The following is a 22,715-nucleotide window of genomic DNA, read 5'->3' as shown; positions in this document are numbered from 1 at the left end:
GCGAGATGGCGGAGTGGACTCGATGGGCCGAATGGCCTAATTCTGCTCCTACATCTTATGGTCTTCTGGTCACAGGGAAGAGGGAAAGATGGGATTGAATGGCGAAGTATACTTGATGGGCCGAATGGCCTAATTCTGCTCCGTATCATGTATGAACGCAGAGTGGTGTGTGGGCGCTACTGATCGCTTGGCTGTTACTGGAGCCTGGGGCTCAGCTTCCTAGTTTTCCTAGAATGATCTCGGCTCCGCATCCGTGAGGGAGAATCATCCGAGAAATGGCCCTTGCCCCCCAGTTACTGTTGTGTGACCATCTGGATGTGGAAGGATGGAGGGTGGTCGAGGGATGGTGCCTTAACCCGTTAACATGGGCCCCATGACAAAACATTAACACGGGGCTCCGTCACAACCCGTTAAGGCTCTTAAGGATAGCGGAGTCAGGGGGTATGGGGAGAGGGCAGGAACGGGGTACTGATTGAGAATGATCAGCCATGATCACATTGAATGGCGGTGCTGGCTCGAAGGGCCGAATGGCCTCCTCCTGCACCTATTGTCTATTGTTAACACGGGCTCCATGACAACACGTCAACATGGAACCCCGTGACAACACGTTAACACGGGCTCCATGACAACACGTCAACATGGAACCCCGTGACAACACGTTAACACGGGCTCCATGACAACCCGTTAACACGGGCTCCTCACTGTCTTGCAGATGACAAAGGAGAGCTGCTAAACCCGATGGGCACGGTGCAGAGCAACCCTAACATCGATGGCACGGCCGCCCTGCACATCCACTTCCAGACCGTCGCCAACCACCCCATCTACTACCCCTCCATTGAAAGGGTAAGCACTGAATCTCACTTACAACACTTACCTCCGGCAGAGTTTGTACGTTCACCCTGTGACCGCGTGGGCTTCCTCTGGGTGCTCCGGTTTCCTCCCACATCCCAAAGACGATGCGGCTTTGTAGGTTAATTGGCCGTCCGTAAATTGCCCCCCTGGTGTGTAGGGAGTGGATGAGAATGTGGGATAACGTAGAACTAGTGTGAACCGGTGATCGATGGTCGGCGTGGACTCGGTGGGCCGAAGAGCCTGTATCCATGCTGTATCTTTCAATCAAACTACTGGGTACTTGGATAGGAAGGGTTTAGAGGGATATGGGCCAAACGCAGACTGGTGGGACGAGTGTACATGGGGCATGTTGGTCAGTGTGGGCAAGTTGGGCAGAAAGACCTGTGTCAGTGCTGTATGACATGGCAAGACATTTGGAGGAATAGATCGGGTAGATGAACAGAGTCTTTTGCCAAGAGTAGGGGAATCGAGGGCCAGAGAACGTAGGTTCAAGGTGAAGGGGAAAAGATTTAATAGGAATCTGAGGGGTAACTTTTTCACACAAAGGGTGGTGGGTGTATGGAACAAGCTGCCAGAGGAAGTAGTTGAGGCTGGGACTATCCCAAGTTTTATGAAACAGTTAGACAGGTACATGGATAGGACAGGTTTGGAGGGATATGGACCAAGCACAGGCAGGTGGGACTAGTGTAGCTGGGACATGTTGGCCGGTGTGGGCAAGTTGGGCCGATGGGCCTGTTTCCACACCGTATCACTCTATGACTGTATGACTCTATGAAAAGAGGTTGTGGAATTGGGGAGATGCAGCGAGTCAGGTAACGGGCAAGCAAGAGCTTGTCTGTGGTATATTAGTGGAGGGGCAGGGATCAGAAAGCAATGGAAGTTGCTGCCAGGGGTGATGGTGGAGGCAGGTATCACGGTGGTGTGTCAGAGGCATTTAGGTAGGTATATGTGGATATGCAGGGAATGGAAGGACATGGATTATGTGCAGGCAGAGAGAATTCTCCCTAGTGTGTTTAGAGATACAGCGCAGAAACAGGCCCTTTCGGCCCATCGGGTCCACGCCGACCAGCGATCCCAGCACATTAACACTATCCTATACCCACTAGGGACAATTTTTACTTTTACCAAGCCAAATAACCTACAAACCTGTACGTCTTTGGAGTGTGGGAGGAAACCAAAGATCTCCGAGAAAACCCACGCAGGTCACGGGGAGAACGTACAAACTCCGTACAGACGGCACCCATAGTCGGGATCGAACCCGGGTCTCTGGCGCTGCATTCTCTGTAAGGCAGCCACTCTACCGCTGCGCCACCGTGCCGCCCGCCTGTGTAGGATAGTGCCAGTGTACGGGGATTGCTGGTCGGCGCGGACTCAGTGAGCCAATGGGGCTGTTTCCGTGCTGTGTCTGTGCACTGTAAATGACTCGGTTGTAATCGTGTACTGTCTTTCCGCTGACTGGTCAGCACGTAACACGTCCCTCAGTCCGCGTGACAATGAACGAAACTAAACTCGCCTCTGTGCGACCATCAGGCAAGCAGTTGCCTCTCTCTCTCTCTCTCGCCTAACATCTGCCAAGTTGCCTTATTGTGACGTGCGCTGTTTATTATCTCCCCCCCCCCCCCCCCCCCCCCCCCCAGATTCTCGATTTAGGTCGGAACGGAGAGCGAGTCAAAGCATCTCAGTTAGAGGTAAGTTCTCACAACATGGCGTGTGATGCATTTTGATTGGGCTTTGGTGCTGCTTGTTGAAGCTCGGGGCACTGAAATTAGGTCAACCAAGTTTAGGGAGGTGCAGCAAGGAAACCCGCCCTTCGGCCCACCGAGTCCATGCTGACCATCAAATCACCCGTTCACACTAGTTCTGGGGAAAAAAACTGCAGATGCTGTTTAAAATCGAAGGTAGACACAAAATGGTGGAGTGGCTCAGCGGGTCAGGCAGCATCTCGGGAGAGAAGGAATGGGTGACCTTTCGGGTCGAGACCCTTCTGGTGGGAGATGCTGCCTGACCCGCTGAGCCACTCCAGCATTTTGTGTCTACATGCTAGTTCTATGTTATCCCACCATCTCACCCACTATCACACTGCACTTACACACTGGGGGCAATTTACAGAGGAAATTGTAAATTTCCTGCAAACCCGCACGGCTTTGGGATGTGGGAGGAAACCTGAGCACCCGGAGGAAACCCACGTGGTCACAGGGAGAACCTGCAAACTCCACGCAGACAGCACCCAAGGTCAGGATCGAACCCGGGTCTGTGGTTCTGTGAGGGCAGCAACTCTACCCACTGAGCCACTGAGCCACCCTCGGTCACGCGATAGTTGCAAGGTAGCACATCCTTGGTCATTCTTCCTCGTGACATCCATGCTCGAATGATCGTTTGATTGTGAGTGTGTATGAGGGCTTCTCAAAGGCTTCTCTTGATTGGGCCTTTGCAAAGAAGAGAAACAGACCCTCCTCTCAGTCTGAGGAAGGGCCTGGACCCGAAACGTCGCCCATTCCATCCCTCCAGAGATGCTGAGATCCTGTCCCGCTGAGTTGCTCCAGTGTTGTGTCTTCCCTGTGTGTACTGACTGTGCTCTCTGACTGGGCGCCACAGCACCACCAGCTGAAGGAGATCATGGAGCGGAAGGTGTGCACGGAGTTCTTCGAGGATGAGAAGGATCTCGTGTGGAAGCTGAGATACGAGGTCCGTGACCATTTCCCCGAGGCGCTTGGGAAGGTGCTCTCCGTGGCCAAGTGGAACAAGCATGAAGATGTTGCTCAGGTAGGAACTGGGGGACCAAACCATCTCCCACTGGCCAGTAAGCCGACTCCAGACTAGAGAGTATTGTGAGGGGTGGGAGATATAGGCATTGGGGAGATACAGGCATTGGGGGGATACAGGGGATACGGGCATTGGGGAGATACAGGAGATACAGGCATTGGGGAGATACAGGAGATGCAGGCATTGGGGAGATACAGGCATTGGGGAGAGGCATTGTGAGGGGTGGGAGATACAGGCATTGGGGAGATACAGGTATTGGGGAAATACAGGAGATACAGGCATTGGGGAGATACAGGAGATACAGGTGGGAGATACAGGCATTGGGGAGATACAGGAGATACAAGCATTGGGGAGATACAGGAGATACAGGTGGGTGATACAGGCATTGGGGAGATACAGGAGATACAGGTGGGTGATACAGGCATTGGGGAGAGTCTGCATGGGATTTAACGATAGAACTTTATTTACCCCAGGAGGGAAATTGATCTGCCGAAAGTCATAAAAACGCAAAATACATGAAATTAGTGACGAGTGGAAAGGATTGGGGATGTGCAAAGATTGGAGAGGGGTTGGTGAGGCTGCATTTAGAGTATTGTGTTCAGCATTGTAGGTGGGAGGTCATGTCTCATGAATCTGATTGAGTTTTTTGAAGATGTGACCAAAAAGGTCGATGAGGGCAGAGCTGTAGATGTTGTGTACATGGACCTCAGTAAAACGTTCGACAAGGTTCCGCATGGTAGGCTGCTCTGGAAGGTTAGGTCACGTGGGATCCAAGGAGAGATAGCTGAATGGATAGAAAATTGGCTCCATGGAGGGAAGCAGAGGGTGATGGTGGAAGGTTGCCTCTCTTACTGGAGGCCTGTGACTAGTGGTGTGCCACAGGGTTCAGTGCTGGACCCATTACTGTTTGTCATCTACATCAATGATTTGGATGAGAACATACAGGGCAAGATTAGCAAGTTTGCTGATGATACAAAAGTGGGTGGTTTTGCAGATAGTGAAGATGGTTTTTGAAAAATTGCAGCAGGGTCTTGATCGATTGGCCAGGTGGGCAGAGGAATGGTTGATGGAATTTAATACAGAGAAGTGTGAGGTGTTGCATTTTGGGAAGTCTAACATGGGCTGGACCTACACAGTGAATGGTAGGGCCCTGAGGAGTGTTGTAGAGCAGATGACCTAGGAGTGCAGGTGCATGGTTCCTTGAAGGTGGAGTCACAGGTAGATAGGGTGGTCAAAAAGTCATTTGGCACATTGGCCTTCATCAGTCAGAGTATTGAGTATAGAAGTTGGGAGGTCACAAAGGGTGGTGGATGTACGGAACAAGCTGCCAGAGGAGGTAGTTGAGGCAGGGACTATCCCATCATTTAAGAAGCAGTTAGACAAGTACATGGACAGGACAGATTTGGAGGGATATGGACCAAACCTGGGCAGGTGGGACTAGTGAAGCTGGGACAGGTTGGCCGGTGTGGGCAAGTTGGGCCGATAGGCCTGTTTCCATGCTGTATCACTCTGACTGTACGGGCATTGTGACAAGGTCCCACACAAAAGGTTAGTGTGCAAAATTAGAGCACATGGTATTGGGGTAGGGTATTGACATGGATAGAGAACTGACTGGTAGACAGGAAGCAAAGAGCAGGAATTAACGGGTCCTTTTCAGAATAGCAGGCTGTGCTGCAAGGCTCAGTGCTGGGACCCCAGTTATTTAGACAATAGACAATAGACAATAGGTGCAGGAGGAGGCCATTCGGCCCTTCGAGCCAGCACCGTCATTCAATGTGATCATGGCTGATCATTCTCAATCAGTACCCCGTTTCTGCCTTCTCCCCATACCCCCTGACTCCGCTATCCTTAAGAGCTCTATCTAGCTCTATTTACAATTTCTAATAACGATTTAGGCAAGGGAATTAAATGTAACATCTCCATGTTTGCGGATGACACAAAGCTGGGTGGCAGTGTGAGCTGCGAGGAGGATGCTATGAGGCTGCAGAGTGACTTGGACAGGTTGTGTGAGTGGGCAGATGCGTGGCAGATGCAGTATAATGTGGATAAATGTGAGGTTATCCACTTTGGTAGCAAGAGCAGGAAGGCAGATTATTATCTGAATGGTGTCAGATTAGGAAAAGGGGAGGTGCAACGTGACCTGTGTGTTCTTGTACATCAGTCACTGAAAGTAAGCATGCAGGTACAGCAGGCAGTGAAGAAAGCTAATGGCATGTTGGCCTTCATTACAAGAGGATTTGAGTTTAGGAGCAAGGAGGTCCTACTGCAGTTGTACAGGGCCCTGGTGAGACCGCACCTGGAGTATTGTGTGCAGTTTTGGTTTCCTAATTTGAGGAAGGACATTCTTGCTCTTGAGGGCGTGCAGCATAGGTTCACCAGGTGAATTCCCGGGATGGCGGGACTGACATATGATGAAAGGATGAGTCGAATGGGCTTGTATTCACTGGAATTTAGGATGAGGGGGGAATCTTATAGAAATATAACATTCTTAAGAAATTGGACAGGCTAGATGCAGGAAACATGTTCCCGATGTTGGGGGAGTCCAGAACCAGGGGTCACAGTTTAAGAATAAGGGGTAGGCTATTTAGGACTGAGATGAGCAGAAACTTTTACACCCCGAGAGTTGTGAATCTGTGGAATTCTCTGCCACAGAAGGCAGTGGAGGCCAATTCACTGGATGTTTTCAAGAGAGAGTTAGTTAGATAAATAGACAATAGACAATAGGTGCAGGAGGAGGCCATTCGACCCTTCGAGCCAGCACCGCCATTCAATGTGATCATGGCTGATCATTCTCAATCAGTACCCCGTTCCTGCCTTCTCCCCATACCCCCTGACTCCGCTATCCTTAAGAGCTCTATCTAGCTCTCTCTTGAATGCATTCAGAGAATTGGCCTCCACTGCCTTCTGAGGCTCAGGGCTAACGGAATCAAGAGATATGGGGAGAAGGCAGGAACGGGGTACTGATTTTGGATGATCAGCCATGATCATATTGAATGGCGGTGCTGGCTCGAAGGGCCGAATGGCCCAATGCTGCATCTATTTTCTATATTTCTATGAGAGATGTTAACCAATGTGAAGGACTACAGTCAACGTCTTGTGTTCAGTACAAGCAACAAAGAGGGGGAGGGTGTGAAAGAGGGCGAGGAGTTGGCAGGAGGACAATCACCCCTGCTGGCTTCCTGCACAGACACTCAGCCCCTTTCCCCCTTCTCCCCATCCCCTCCCCCCTCTCTCCCCCTTCCTCCCCCTCCCCCTCCCCTCCCTCCCTCCCTCCCCCCCTCCTTTTCTCCCTCCTTCTCTCCCCCCTCCTTCTCTCCCCCCTCCTTCTCTCCCTCCCTCCTCCTCTCTGGCCCTCCCACCTCCCTCCCCTCCCCCTCCCTCCCTTCTCTCCCCCTCCCCCCCCCTCTTCCCCCTCCACCCCTCCCCCCCTCTTCCCCCTCCCCCCCCCCCCCCTCTCTCCTCCTCTCCCTCTATCTCCCCCCCTCCCAGTGGGCAGGCCTGGCAGCTGAAGTTGGTGACCTTTGTTGAGTGCGGGTGCCTCTTTGCCAGTGGGCACGGGATCAGCAGCGTTTAGTTTCGTCTGCAATTCTAATCTGCCGACCAGGAGCTGGCTCCCTGCAGGAACGCTGCAGCAAGAATTGTTTGATGAACTCAAATCAAAACTAATTAACCCTGGCTCCCTCAGCAGCTGCTTGTCCCCTGTAGTCAGGTCTTAACCCGCTGAGAATTAAACCTTCATTAATAACAGCAATAATTACAAAACCTGCAGTACAAAATGTATTTAGCAGGTTTCGAGCAGGCAACATTGCAAGGTACATACATGTGAAATGTTTGTCCTAATGTTGGAGCAGAGTTTCACCAGCAGGCTGCCTGGATTAGAGGGCATTAGCTATGCCAACAAGGAATGGTTAGAAGTTGGAGCAACAAGAAACTGCAGAAGCTGCTTTACACCAAAGATAGACACACAAAGTGCTGGAGTAACTCAGCGGGTCAGGCAGCATCTCTGGAGAAAATGGATAGGTCTGAAGAAGGGTCCCGGCCTGAATCGTCACCTATTCATTTGTCTCCAGAGGTGCTGCCTGACCCGCTGAGTTGCTCCAGCACTTTGTGTCTATCCTTGAACAGACTTGTGTTGTTTTCTCTGGAGCGTCAGAGTCCGAGGAGGGACCTGAGAGAAGTGTGTAAAATTATGAGATCTTTCTCCCAGGGTGGAAATGTCAACGACTGGAGGGCATATTTAAGTTATAGTAATAGTTAGTTTATTTGTCATTCCACTCCTTCCAGATCATGCAACGAATGGGACCAAACAGAGTGCCACCCGGGGCCACAGTGCCATACAAATGCAAAACATGTAGACAGGGGATGGTAGTGCAGTGCAATACAATACGATACAGCACAATACAATTAGACAGTGCAATACAATACAATACATATAGACAGGGGATTAAAGCATGTAAACGGTACTAGGTAAAGCATGAGTTTAAAGAGTTTAAAGCATGTAAACGGTGAATTTAAAACCATCAATGAGAGCAATAAGGTGGAAAGGGGCAATGTTTAAAGGAGATGTGTGGGGCACATCTCAACAGAATAGGGTTGAGAGGGAAGAATAGATCAGCCATGATGGGCTGAATGGCCTAATTCTGCTCCGATGTTTTCTGGTGGGCAGGGACATTAATTATTGAGCAGCGTCTGAAACGGCAGCAGATGCGTCTGTGGCGGGACGGTGCGTGTCTGTGGCGTGGCACGGTGCATGTCTGTGGGACGGTGCGTGTCTGTGGGACGGTGCGTGTCTGTGGGAGGGTGCGTGTCTGTGGCGTGGGACGGTGCGTGTCTGTGGGACAGTGCGTGTCTGTGGGACGGTGCGTGTCTGTGGGACGGTGCGTGTCTGTGGCGTGGGACGGTGCGTGTCTGTGGCGTGGAACGCTGCGTGTCTGTAGGACGGTGCGTGTCTGTGGCGTGGGACGCTGCGTGTCTGTAGGACGGTGCGTGTCTGTGGCGTGGGACGCTGCGTGTCTGTAGGACGGTGCGTGTCTGGCGTGGGACAGTGCGTGTCTGTGGCGTGGGACGGTGCGTGTCTGTGGCGTGGGACGGTGCGTGTCTGTGGCGTGGGACGCTGCGTGTCTGTAGGACGGTGCGTTATCTGTGGGACGCTGCGTTGATCAGTCTCATTGCAGCAGGGGAGTATTTGGCTTTGCAGGTGATCTACATCTTGCAGTCGTGGAAGGAGTTGTCGGCACTGAACGCCCTGGAGCTCCTGGACTACACCTTCCCCAGCCGCTACGTCCGCTCCATGGCCATCGACTGCCTGCGGAAGCTGAGGTGCGTACTCACCGGGAAGGAGAGGGGCCTGAGCTACACCTCCCATGAGCACAGCCCGATCTCTGAGAGAGAAGCTTAGGGCAGCCACAATAGAATGGCGGAGTAGACCTATCGGGCTGAATGGGACTCTTTTCCTTGGAGTACAGGAGGATGAAAGGTGGTCTTATAGAGGTGTATATAGAGGTGTATAGAGGCACAGTCTCTTGCCCAGAGTAGGGGAATCGAGACCAGAGGACATAGGTTCAAGGTGAAGGGGAAAAGATTTAATGGGAATCTGAGGGGTAACTTGGTGGATGTATGGAACAAGCTGCCAGAGGAGGCTGGGATATCCCAACATAAGACAGCTACATGGATAGGACGAGTTCGGTGGGATATGGGCCAAACGCGGGCAGGTGGGGCTAGTGTAGATGAGACATGTTGGCCGGTGTGGGCAAGTTGGGCCGAAGGGCGTGTTTCCACACTGTATCGCTCTACGAATGGCCTAATTCTGCACCTGTAACTAATGACCGTGAACCCTCTGGGGCAGCTGGACTTCAATCCAAAATGATCATTTATCCGGTTGGGTTTGTTGTGGTGTGGCACAGCAGAACGTCAGCATCAGTGCTGTCTGAGGAAGGGTCTCGGCCCAAAATGGCACCTCTTTCTTTTCTCCGGAGATGCTGCCTGACACGCTGAGTTGCTGCAGCTTTTTACGCTCCGTGTCAGTGGTGGCAGCTTTGCCCTCCCTGCTGTTATGAGGACCTGGGTTCAGTTGGGCAACTTCCAAAGCTGCCCTGCTGCGTAGTTGTTTAGTTTATTATTAATCTTAGTCTTACAACGTGGAAACAGGCCCTTCAGCCCACTTGCCCACACCTGCCAACATGTCCCGGTACACTAGTCCCACCTGCCTGCGTTTGGCCCATATACCTCTAAGCCTGTCCTATCCATTAACATCTAAACATTGCGATAATACCTGGCTCAACTGCCCTGTCGACCAATGATCACCTATTCACACTAGCTCTATCCCACGCACTAGGGAAAATTTACAGAAGCCAATTAACCTACAGACCTGTACATCTTTTGGAGTGTGGGAGGAAACTGTAGCACCCGGAGGAAACCCACACTGTCAAGGGGAGAACGTACAAACTCCGTACAGGCAACACCCGTAGTCAGGATCGAACCTGGCACTCCCGCGCGACAAGGCAGCATTTCTATCACTGCGCCACCCTGCCACCTCCATTTCCTTTCGTGGATTTATGGTTGGGCTCCAGACGTTTTAGGTTTAATATTTATAATTGGGTGAACAATTAGGACAGTGCAGCATAGGAACAGGCCCTTCGGCCCACAATATCGGTGCTGACCATGATGCCAAGGCCAAGCCCTTATCTACCTGCACGTGATCCATATCCCTCCATTCCCTGCATGTCCATGTGCCCATCCAAAAGTCTCTTGAAGGCACTATCGTATCCGTCTCCCTCACCTTCCCCAGCTGCATATTCCAGGCACCCACCACCATTCTGTGCAAGAAGTATAAGAAAATAACTGCAGATGCTGGTACAAATCGATTTATTCACAAAATGCTGGACTGATGGGTCTGAAGAAGGGTCTCGACCCGAAACGTCACCCATTCCTTCTCTCCCGAGATGCTGCCTGACCTGCTGAGTTACTCCAGCGTTTTGTGAATAAACCATTCTGTGCAAGATGTTCACACACTTGTTTTCCTTTTTCCCCTCTTGTTGTCCAGTGATGAAGAATTCTTCCAGTATCTCCTGCAACTGGTTCAAGTTTTGAAGTACGAACCCTACTTGGATGCTGACCTAACTAAGTTCTTGTTGGAGAGGGCCTTGACCAACAAAAAAATTGGACACTTCTTGTTCTGGCACCTCAGGTAAAGCTTCATTGTCGATTCTTCATGTATAGACTTTAGGCTTTGAAGATACAGTGGGGAAGCAGGCCCTTCGGCCCACTGAGTCGGCACCGGCCGGCAATCATCCCGTACGCCAGCACTGTATTACACCCTCACGATAATTTACAATTTTACGGAATCCAATTAACCGACAAATCTGTGCGTCTTTGGAGTGTGGGAGGAAACCGGAGCTCCCGGAGAAAACCCACGCGGTCAGGGGGAAAAGGTTCAAATTCCACACAGACAGCACCCGTAGTCAGGATCGAACGCAGGTCTCTGGCGCTGTGAGGCAGCAACTCTACCGCTGCGCCCCAATCCTGAAACCCTGATGATGGGAGAACATTAATGTCCATTTGAACCTGTCAGTGTTCTTTGCTGTTGGAAGTAGGGGAGGGGAGAGCAGCAACAATTGAGTTTTCTTTACTTTTATTTATATGTTTATTATATATTACCCATGAGTACCGTGTTTACAGACATGTTATGTTGCGACAAGCATGAATTTCATTTGTTCCGTTGTCGGCACATACAGGTCGACCACCATTCTTTCCGGCACCCTTTGTTCCAGAGCCTTTCCGGATTATTCTTTTTGCCGGACCAACAGAGGTCACGGCCCACCGAGAGGTAGTCCAACACTGCCAGAACGGTCCATGTAGACCGCCGACGGGCCGAGATGCTGGCTCTCACAGTCGGCCGTGGGAACAGATCTGCCGGCTCCAGCCGGGCCAGAGTTCCAGACCCCCCCCCCCAGCCGCAGGCGGCAAATTCCACCCGCCGATCGGCCGCGGAAGTCCCGATGAGGTTGAGATCGGCCGCCTCACCCGGCCTAGGAGCCACGTCTTCAGCCGGACTTCCGCAGAGGGGGAGGGGGGAAAGCGGGAAATTTCAAGTGTGCTCTCATAATTTTGTCCGGATTGAAGGAGGCGCTGTAGTATCAGTTCCAGGAAAATCAGTGGTGGGCCTGTGCGACAATGAAACAATAGACAATAGGTGCAGGAGGAGGCCATTTGGCCCTTCGAGCCAGCACCGCCATTCAATGTGATCATGGCTGATCATTCTCAATCAGTACCCCATTCCTGCCTTCTCCCCATACCCCCTGACTCCGCTATCCTTAAGAGCTCTATCTAGCTCTCTCTTGAATGCATTCAGAGAATTGGCCTCCACTGCCTTCTGAGGCAGAGAATTCCACAGATTCACAACTCTCTGACTGAAAATGTTTTTCCTCATCTCAGTTCTAAATGGCCGACCCCTTATTCTTAAACTGTGGCCCCTTGTTCTGGACTCCCCCAACATTGGGAACATGTTTCCTGCCTCTAACGTGTCCAACCCCTTAATAATCTTATACGTTTCGATAAGATCTCCTCTCATCCTTCTAAATTCCAGTGTATACAAGCCTAGTCGCTCCAGTCTTTCAACATATGACAGTCCCGCCATTCCGGGAATTAACCTAGTAAACCTACGCTGCACGCCCTCAATAGCAAGAATATGGACACCAAAACTGCACACAGTACTCCTGACTTGCTAATACCCTTCAAGAATTGCTACTGAGCCAACTTGGGAAGTGTAGTGTGTTGTGCTACCACACCGGGGCGGGGTTTGGACAATGTATCCGTGATATACAGTATTTCCTGATCGGGGAATCTGGAATTTGGTTCCTGCTGACTTTGCCCTTGGAAGGAAGCATTGAGAACTCTGGCGAAGATGCCTCGGAGTGTTGCGGCGGTCTCACCACCAGGGGACAGCACTGAGTGCGTGGGCTGGCGGATGGAGTGCCAGCCCATGGGGCTACTTTCTCTTGGGCCCTGCTAGGATTTTGGAGTTGCAGATCCAGACGGAGTGATAATCGAACTGTTGACTTGCTCACTTGTCTTGCACCTTGTGGAAGAGATCCGGGGAAATCAGCCTCCCCAGAGAGCAGAGAGAGCAGTAGAATGGTGCAGGTGGTAGAGCTGCCGTCTCACAGTGCCAGAGACCCGGGTTTCCACTAGGTGCTGTGTTTTCCTCTCGCGTCCTGAAGACGTGCAGGTTTGTAAGTTAATTGCCTCTCTGTGAGTTGCTCCCTAGTGTGTCGTGTCATAGAGAGTCACAGTGTCACACAGCGTGGTAGTCCAAGCTACCCATGCCGACCAACATACACTCAGCCCACCTGCCTGCGTTTGGCCCATATCCCTCTCAACCTGTCATATCCGTGTACCTGTCCAGATGTTTCCAATCGTTGTGATTGTGCCTGCCTCAACTACCTCCTCCGGCAGCTTCTTCCATATGCTTGTGTGTGTTGGGAGTGGATGCAAAAGTGAGATAATATCGGACTAGTGTGAATGGGTGATCGTTGGTCGTCGTGGGCCCAGTGGGCCAGAGGGCTTGTTTCCATGCTGGGACGCTAAACCAAACTAATCTAGGGCCCGTTATCTCGGAGTCGCAGTGTTTCTGTGGTTGGTTGTTCTGAAGGTGAATCGTGTTTTGTATGTGCTTCAGGTCAGAGGTCCACCTCCCTGCTGTGTCACTGCGGTTTGGATTAATCCTGGAGGCTTACTGCCGCGGAACCAACTACCACATGAAGTCCCTGTTGAAGCAGGTGGGTGCCGCCATTACCAGGACTGGCCTTTTAGGCAAGAACCATCAGAGAGTGAGCTCCAGAGAGTGAGCCACAGTGTGTGTGGCTCACCAAACCAATTGTCCGTAACACCTAACACATTGGGCTTCCACATGAGTTCCCTCATTAAGCCGCGGTAGAGTTGCTGCCTTTCTGTGCCTTACATCGCCAGAGACCCGGGTTCGATCCTGACTATGTCAGGTGTTGTCTGTGCGGAGTTTGTACATCCTCCCCATGACCTGCGTGGGTTTTCTCTGGGAAGCTCCGGTTTCCTCCCACACTCCAAAGACCTACAGATTTGTCGGCTAATTGACTTGGTAGAAATGTAAATTGTCTTTAGTGCGTGTGTAGGATAGTGTTGGTGTGCCGGGACGGCCGGTCGGCACGGACTTGGTGGGCTGAAGGGCCTGTTTCTGCGCTGTATCTCTAAACTTAACTAGACTAATCTAGCGAACTAAGCTAGGAAAACAGCAAACCTCACTTTAGAAAAATTAACAGGTTAATTGAGTTTAGTTGAGTTGAGGTTAGTTTGTTGTCACGTGAACCGCAGTACAGTGAAAAGCCTTTGTTGCTTGCTATAGACAATAGGTGCAGGAGGAAGCCATTTGGCCCTTCGAGCCAGCACCGCCATTCAATGTGATCATGGCTGATCATTCTCAATCAGTACCCCGTTCCTGCCTTCTCCCCATACCCCCTGACTCCGCTATCCTTAAGAGCTCTATCTAGCTCTCTCTTGAATGCATTCAGAGAATTGGCCTCCACTGCCTTCTGAGGCAGAGAATTCCACAGATTCACAACTCTCTGACTGAAAAACGTTTTTCCTCATCTCAGTTCTAAATGGCCTACCCTTATTCTTAAACTGTGGCCCCTTGTTCTGGACTCCCCCAACATTGGGAACATGTTTCCTGCCTCTAACGTGTCCAACCCCTTAATAATCTTATGCGTTTCGATAAGATCTCCCCTCATCCTTCTAAATTCAGATTGCTAAGTCAGCGGAAAGACAATACATGCTTACAATCAAGCCAACCACAGTGTACAGTGTACATGATAAAGGGAATAATGGGAATAATGTTTAGTGCAAGATAAAGTCCACTGAAGTGTGACCAAAGATAGCCCAAGGGTCTCCAATGAGGGAGATAGCAGCTCAGGACGGATCTAGTTGTTGGGAGGGTGGTTCAACACGATCGATCGCAAGATAACCCAGTGCACCTTTGTCTTAAATTAACATGACTGAATATTGTCTGAATATTGAAACAACTAACAGGGAAGATGAGGTAGCTTCTTTGTTTGTGTCATGGTTGCTCGTGTTGTACAATCGGCCAATACCAAAAAGCAAAGGAAAAAGGGAATGGAGCCAAAATGACTAGTTCTCGTTCAAGTGGAAAGAAGGGGTGAGTAATCTTTGTTGGAGAATCCAATATTGAACGCCACAACGCTTAGAGAAGGATGAGGGGGGACCTCATTGAAACTTACCGACTAGTGAAAGGCCTGGATAGAGTGGATACGGAGGGGGATGTTTCCACTAGTCTTGGACTAGGTCCAGGGAGAGTCCAGGACCAGAGGACACGGCTTCAGCCTCAACCCCAAAACGTTGCTTGTACACTTGCCTCCACAGATGCTACGTGACACGCTGAGTTCCTCCAGCTCTTTGTTTGTTGGTCAGAATATGATAGTGTTTGACGTCACCGGGCCTGTACACGTTGGCGTTTAGAAGGACGAGGGGGGAATCTCATTGAAACTTACCCAATCGCGAAAGGCCTGGAGGCGGAGTGGATGTTCCCACTAGTGGGAGAGTCTGGGACCAGAGGGCACAGCCTCAGAATATAAGGATGTACCTTCAGAAAGGAGATGAGGAGGAATTTCTTTCGTCAGAAGGTGGTGCATCTATCGAATCCGTTGCCACAAGTGGCTGTGGAAGCCAAGTCATTTGGGTATTTTTAAAGGGGACGTTGATAGATTCTTGATTAGTAAGGGTGTAAGAGGTTATGGGGAGAAGGCAGGGGAATGTGGTTGAGAGGGAAAGATATGTAGGAAGGTAACTGCAGATGCTGGTTCAAATCGAAGGTAGACACAAAATGCTGGAGTAACTCAGCGGGTCAGGCAGCATCTCAGGAGAGAAGGAATGGGTGACGTTTCGGGTCCCGAAACGTCACCCATTCCTTCTCTCCTGAGATGCTGCCTGACCCGCTGAGTTACTCCAACATTTTGTGTCTACCTTTGAGAGGGAAAGATAGATCAGCCACGATTGAATGGCGATGGGCAAAATGGCGTAGTAGACTCGATGGTGAGTTGAGTAGACTCGATGGGCCAAATGGTCTAATTCTGCTCCTATGACTTATGAACTTGTGAACTGTAGATGCTGGAACCTTGAGCAAAACACAAAGTGCTGGGGGAAACTCAGCGGGTCAGGCAGCATCTGTGGAAGGAATGGACCGACAATGTTTTGGGTCGGGACCCTTCTTCTGACTGATTGCAGTTGGAGGAAGGAAGCTGGAAGGGAGGTGGGGGCAAAGTCTGACAAGTGATAGGTGGATACAGGTGAGAGGAGTTTGATTGGCAGATGGGTGGGTGCAGGCTAGAAAGGTAAAGGAGACAAAGGGGGGTCGGATACAGAGAGACAAGGAGTGCCGTGGATAACCAGAGGTAGGGATACAGGTGGAAGGAAATGGTGGGGGAGTGGGGGAAAGATTGGGAGTTGGATGGGGAATGACAGGTAACTGGAAGCTCAGAGTCGCTGCGGCGTGATGTTTGAGACACACAAAAACTGTGTGGATGCTGGATATCTGAAATAAAAACAGAAAAGGGTGGAAAATCTCAGCAGGTCAGCGAGCATCTGTGGAAGAAGTGGAATGTGTGTCGGCTCTCCCACTTGAGCCCACGCACTTTGGCACCAACGAGCTCAACATTCAGCAAATTACTGGGGTGCCTTGATCACAGAGTGCCTGAGACCTGAGCCTCAACTTTACAAGTGTGTGTGTGTGTCTGTCTGTGTGTCTGTCTGTCTGTGTGCGTGTGTGTGTGCGTGTGTGTGTGTGTGCGTGTGTCTGTCTGTGTGTCTGTGTATATCTGTGTGTGTGTGTCTGTGTGTGTGCATGTGTGTGTCTGTGTGTATGTGTCTGCGTGTGTGTGTCTGTGTGTATGTGCGTGTGTGTGTGCATGTCTGTGTGGGTCTGTGTGTATGCGTGTGCGTCTGTGTCTGTGAATGTGTGTGCGTGTGCATGTGTGTCTGTGTGTGCGTGTGTGTGTCTGTGTCTGTAAGTGTGAATGTAAGAGTGTGTGTGAGTGTGTGTGCTGAACATTAAGGATGCTCTTGCAGTTCAGTACTAGAGGCATGACATGAATTCACATCTTCACTGACGCCGTTTTCTTGCAGTGTGAAGCGTTAAAGAAAATGAAGGCCCTGAACGACTTTGTAAAGTCCAGCTCCCAGAAGACGACCAAAGTGAAAACGAAGGAAGCCTTGCACATGTACATGAAGCAGGAGACCTGCATGGAGTCTCTCTCTCACTTCTACTCTCCTCTGAGTCCCAGCAACTTCCTCATGGAACTCTGGTGCGTTGACTATAAAGGGAGGAGATGTTACTGTGGGGGTCGAATGTAAAGAAACTCTGGCGCTCCGTTGAATGTCCCAGCTTCTGACAGACCGTGTTGTTCATTCCCACAGCAGTTAGTTGTGCTTCTGTTGTGAAGACAGGTGATGAATCCACTCTCTCCGGCTTCTTAGAAACTTGCCCTAACACGATTCATAAATCACTATTCCAAAATTTGAGAAACTAGAATAAAATTTGATCTTCGAGAACTCATGGGGGGGGGTGGGGAGGGGGGAACGTAAATGAATAAATGTGAAGTATATATTTTTTCCACTCGCGTTTCCTGACACAACGTCAGATGAGATGGACTGTGGAAAATCGCGATGGGGGACATTTTCTAGGAAGGCAACCCTCCTTCACCGCCCCTCCCTGTAACACAAGCGATGCCTTAAAAAATATTCCCAGGGAAGGCACTCAGCGTATGCCTGTCTCCACATCTATTGTGCCATCATGTTAATGCCCTCTAGTCACAATGCATCAGCACTGCTCACAGCTCCTCTTTAAAGCACACACCCATGCCCACATTCAGCGATTGGACCGGGTTCAACAGCCCAAAGCCAAACTTGGGCATGTTACCTAGAAGAAAAGAATCTGTTGTAACAGCCACCGTCTGTACTCCAGAGGGACTTCAAGAGCAAATCCAAGGGTGGCCCGGTGGCGCAGCGGCAGAGTTGCTGCCTTACCGCGCCAGAGACCCGGGTTCGATCCTGACTACGGGTGCTGTCTGTACGGAGTTTGCATGTTCTCCCTGTGATCGCGTGGGTTTTCTCCGTTTCCTCCCCCACTCCAAAGTAGTACAGGTTTGTCGGTTAATTGGTTTTGGGTAAAAGTGTAAATGGTCCCAAGCGTGTAGGGTAGTGTTAGTGTACGGGGTGATCGCCGGTCGGCACGGACTCGGTGGGCCGAAGGACCGGTTTCTGCGCTTTCTCTAAAGTCTAAGTCAAATGTCTTTCCACACCCGAGGCACAACCACTGCCTCTACACTCCCTGCTTTGGGTGATGGTGGATGTTGGCGCGGGGAGCTGAGCATCAACAGGTGCCATCAGAAAATAATAACCAGTCATTCAATATCCAGGGGACACAGTGGTAGAGTTGCTGCCTTACAGCGCCAGAGACCTGGACCTCCGTAAATTGTAAATCGTTCCGTGTGTATTTAATTTAGTTTAGTTTAGGGGCCCTTCAGCCCACTGAGTCCGCGCCGATCAGTGATACCCCTACTCTAGTTCTATCCTACACATAATAGGGACAGTTTATAACTTTTACCGAAGCCAATCAACCCACCAATGTGTCTGTCTTCGGAGTGTGGGAGAAAACAGGAGCACCTGGAGAAAGCCCACGCAGTCATGGGGAGAACGTACAAACTCTGTACAGACAGGACCCGTAGTCAGGATCGAACCGCCTACCTAGGGCACATTACTGAAGCGAACCAGGCACTGATACACCTCACATATTGTCTTTGCAGGGTGGATAAATGCAAGTTTATGGACTCCAAGATGAAGCCTCTGTGGATTGTTCACAAGAATCAAGATGGAAATCCCATTGGTATCATTTTCAAGAATGGAGATGGTATGAAAATCCTCATTTTACTTTGCATGTTTTAGTGTCTACTAGACCAAGTGGACCTGTTGGGCCCAACCCTCTCCTGCATTGGTTCAGCACCCTGTCCTCCCCCATTCCCCTCTCTCCTCAACCCCCCCCTCACCTCGCCCTTCTCCCCCACTCCCCCCTTCTCTCCCTCCTCCCTCCTCCCCTCCCCCCCTCCCCTCCTTTTAAACTTTAAAATGTGAATAACTTTAAAAATATAAGACCGATTTCAATAAAACTACTTGCATTATCACCAAAGTGACAATGGTGAGTAAGGTGGGCCTAAAATTGTCGCGCTATTAAGGTGGGCCTAAAATTGTCGCACTATCGTGTACCGTTTTGGCTGAAGTTCAGTCACAAACAAAATAACAAACGAGAGTTTTAGTATATAGTTATGTTTTGGTGACAGGGAATATTCTGATAACACTAGAATAAAAGGACATATTTTTAGATTGGAGATGAGGAAGAATTTCTCTTGGGCGGTGAATATGTGGAATTCATTGTCACAGCCGGCTGTGGAGACCGTCATTGGCTATTTTTAAGGCGGAGATTGACAGATTCTTGATTAGTACAGGTGTCAAGGGTTATAGGTGTATAGGTTAATTGGCTTCTAGAAATTGTAAGTTGTCCCTGGTGTGTAGGATAGTGCTAGTGTACGGAATGACCGCCGGTCGGTGCGGACTCGGTGGGTCCAAGGGCCTGTTTCCACGCTGTATCTCTGAAGTCTAATAATATACATTCTCTTGTACCTCTGTGAAAAGTGAAATTAAGTCAACAATTTGGGTCGGAAATCCTTCAATAGATGAAGAGTCTCAGAACTGAAACATCGACTCTGTTTCTCCCTCCCCAGAGGTTGCCTGACCAGCTGCGTATTATCAGCATTTTCTGGTTTTAATATCTCGAATGTATAAGCGGCCTCCTCTGCCTGTGTAGGAACAGCTTACTTTATGTTTTTCTCTGCTTTCCACAGATCTTCGTCAGGACATGTTGACAATACAGATGATTCAGCTGATGGATGTTCTGTGGAAGAAACAGGGTCTGGACTACCGGTAATAAAGAACTGCTGATAATTTATTTAACTCTCTACAAACTGAATTCATCTACGAAAAGAAGCTAAATTTGGAATGTGGAGGAGAATAGCATTGCGATTTTTTTTGTGCATGCAGAAATACAGGCACTGTGTCGCACAGCATGGAAACAGGCCCACCAGCCCAACTTGCCCACACCGACCAAGATGCCCCACCTACACTCGTCCCACCTGCCCAAAGATAACAGAGCAGAGCAAGATAGAACACTCGACCCTAAAAACCGTAGTATGTCACGGCGCCATTTTAGTAGGCAGAAACTTGCAGAAACATTTTTAAAGAAAAATAACAAAAATCTGTGAATTGATAGATGAGATATATTCTGCATTTTAATGGTATCATCACACACACTGTTCCCCCAAAACACTGTTTACACTGCGAGAGGCAGAGTGAACGGCGGGTTTTGCTTACTAAAATGGCGGACGTTACGCTCCTTTGCGTACTACACTTCTGTATAGGCGATTTCAACAGAGTGGTTCATCTTGCTCCTCCGGTATCTTTGCACCTGCCTGCAGTTGGCCCATTTCCCTCCAAACCTTTCCTAGGCATAAATCTCGTGTAGGAGAGAGGGGGGGGAGAGAGGAAAGCTTAGATAGTGAGCGCAGCATTTATATAGAGACAAGGAACTGCAAACTCTGGAATCTCGTGCAGAACACAAAGTTCTGGAGTAACTCAGCAGACCAGGCAGCATCTCTGGAGAAGGGCAACCTCTGGTCCCGCCCCCCTCCCCTGACATCAGTCCGAAGAAGGGTCTCTCTTGTCTTCAAGAGAGAGTGAGATTTAGCTCTTCGGGCTAACGGAATCAAGGGGATGTGGGGAGAAAGCAGGAACGGGGTACTGATTTTAGATGGTAGACACAAAATGCTGGAGTAACTCAGCGGGTCAGGCAGCATCTCTGGAGAGAAGGTCTGAAGAAGGGTCTCGACCCGAAACGTCACCCATTCCTTCTCTCCCGAATTGCTGCCTGACCCGCTGAGTTACTCCACCATTTTGTGTCTACCTTTGATTTAAACCAGCATCTGCAGTTTTTTCCTACACGAGTGATAGGTGGATACAGGTGAGGGGGTATTTTTGGATTGGTGGATGGGTTGGTATCACGCCTCCCCCTTTACATTTCACACCTCCCCCTTTTGTCTCTCTACTTTACACTTTAGAGATACAACACGGAAACAGTCCCTTCGGGTCTGTGCCAACTAGCAATCACCCCACACACTGGCACTATCCTACACACTAGGTGCAATTTGTACAACTTACCAAAGCCAATTAACCTACAAACCCGCACGTCTTAGGAGTGTGGGAGGAAACTGGAGAACCTGGAGAAAAATGCATGTGGTCACAGGTAGAACGTACAAACTCCGTACAGACAGCACCCGTAGTCAGGGTGGAGCCCGGGGTCTCTGGTGCCGTGAGGCAGCAACTCTACCGCTGCGCCGCCTTTAGTCCCCTTTCATCTCCAGCTTTCGTCCATCTCGTATCCACCGATCGTTTGCCAGGCTCTGCCCCACTCCCACCTCCCAGCGTTCTCCCCCCCAACTACAATCTGTCTGAAGAAGAGTCGCGACCCAGGCAGCCTCTCTCTATGTGATCCTCCGGGCAGCCTCTATGTTTCAGAAAGCTGCACAGAGTCACATTGCAGCTTCGTGGAATTGTCTGGCTCTTTGTGGTGAGGTTGTGACCTCACTAACAGAGGGAGGGAGTGCGGGAATGTGCCGGTAATGGTTGCTGCTGGAAATGACTGTGATATCAGTGCTTGCACAATGAATCTTAATGATTTAATGTCCCCCATCTCGGAAATTAAACCGAGCAGCTTTCTCTGCAGCGATGGATCTTGGCCCAGACACGCTCTCAAGAGACACATTTATCTCAACGTCACTGTAAACCACTGACGGAATTCCACATTACATTTTGATTTGTGTCGAGTTGCATTCCTATTGAAACTTTTAGCCCCCCCTAACATCACATTCCTATGTGCGTCAGTGGTCTGTAAGCCCATTTCATTTTAGAAATGAACATGCAGAATATTCTCTCACATGCCTCCCCTTCCCCAGAAACAGTGCTCGGCACCACCTCCTGCTGGTGAGACCATGAACTGCACGCTGAGCGGATGCAGAAAGCTTTGACACCTGGAGTAACTCAGCGGGTCAGGCAGCATCTGTGGAGAACGCGGATTGGTGACGTCTCTAGTCGGGACTCTTCTTCACACTCATTTACAGAAGGGGCAGCATGGTAGCGCATCGGTAGAGTTGCTGCCTTACAGCGCCAGAGACCCGGGTACAATCCAGGCACTGTACGCAGTTTGTACGTTCTCTCCGTGACTGGGTGGGTTTTCTCTGGGTACTCCGGTTTCCTCCCACACTCCAAAGACGTGCAGGCTCTGAGGTAAAGATTGTAAATCATCATTAGAGTGTAGGATAGTGCTAGCTAACACTAGTTAGTATCATTAGGATAGTGCTAGTATACGGGGATTGCTGGTCGGCACCTACTCGGTGGGCCGAAGGGTCTGTTTCCCAGCTGTACTCTCTAAACTATCTCTAAACTAAATTAAAGAAAGATCCCAACCCGAAGCGTCACCTATCCGTGTTCTCCAGAGATGCTGCCTGACCCGCTGAGTTACTCCAGCACTTTTCTTTTTTTTTCCGCAAACCAGAGCATCTGCAGTTCCTTGCTTCTGCAGAAAGCTTTGGCCGGCCTTTGTTCTATGAATAAACTTGCTGGCAGATGAAGCAGAACTTCCTCGAAGATGAGGTAATATTGTGGGTGTAACAAAGCCACCAGAGAATTTATAATATTGAGAAACAATTCCCAACACAACCTTACCAACCTAACACGTAGGATATTGAAAACTCCTCTTTAAACCCCATAATTGCAAAATCTGAAAATGTGTCGGTTATTAACCTGCAAATGCCAAACGTTGATGTATAATGGACAATGATGTTCGGGGTTATTGGTGGACGGACCAAATTGGTGCTTGCCTTTTCTCGCCTCCAGCCCTTCACACCCCCCCACCCTCATAAACCTTTTTAGTTTACTTTGGGTTTACTTTGGTC

The 22,715-nt window shown here is 50.1% G+C and overlaps 1 protein-coding gene across 6 annotated transcripts in view; it reads left to right on the top strand.

Moving 5' to 3' along the window:
- pik3cd (phosphatidylinositol-4,5-bisphosphate 3-kinase, catalytic subunit delta) overlaps positions 1-22,715 on the top strand; it is a 177,288-nt gene that overhangs the window by 139,385 nt on the left and 15,188 nt on the right. For all 6 annotated transcript variants that reach the window (XM_078425739.1, XM_078425738.1, XM_078425737.1 and 3 more), the window contains 9 exons: positions 713-843; positions 2,490-2,540; positions 3,448-3,615; positions 8,813-8,934; positions 10,658-10,801; positions 13,292-13,391; positions 16,783-16,961; positions 18,462-18,565; positions 19,554-19,632. In XM_078425739.1, coding sequence (XP_078281865.1) covers positions 713-843; positions 2,490-2,540; positions 3,448-3,615; positions 8,813-8,934; positions 10,658-10,801; positions 13,292-13,391; positions 16,783-16,961; positions 18,462-18,565; positions 19,554-19,632 — 1,078 coding nt within the window. The remainder of the gene's footprint in view (positions 1-712; positions 844-2,489; positions 2,541-3,447; positions 3,616-8,812; positions 8,935-10,657; positions 10,802-13,291; positions 13,392-16,782; positions 16,962-18,461; positions 18,566-19,553; positions 19,633-22,715) is intronic.

Source organism: Rhinoraja longicauda, chromosome 30 (genome assembly GCF_053455715.1).
Source record: "Rhinoraja longicauda isolate Sanriku21f chromosome 30, sRhiLon1.1, whole genome shotgun sequence".
Taxonomy (NCBI): Eukaryota; Metazoa; Chordata; class Chondrichthyes; order Rajiformes; family Arhynchobatidae; genus Rhinoraja; species Rhinoraja longicauda.
This window is presented reverse-complemented; position numbering and strand designations above follow the sequence as displayed.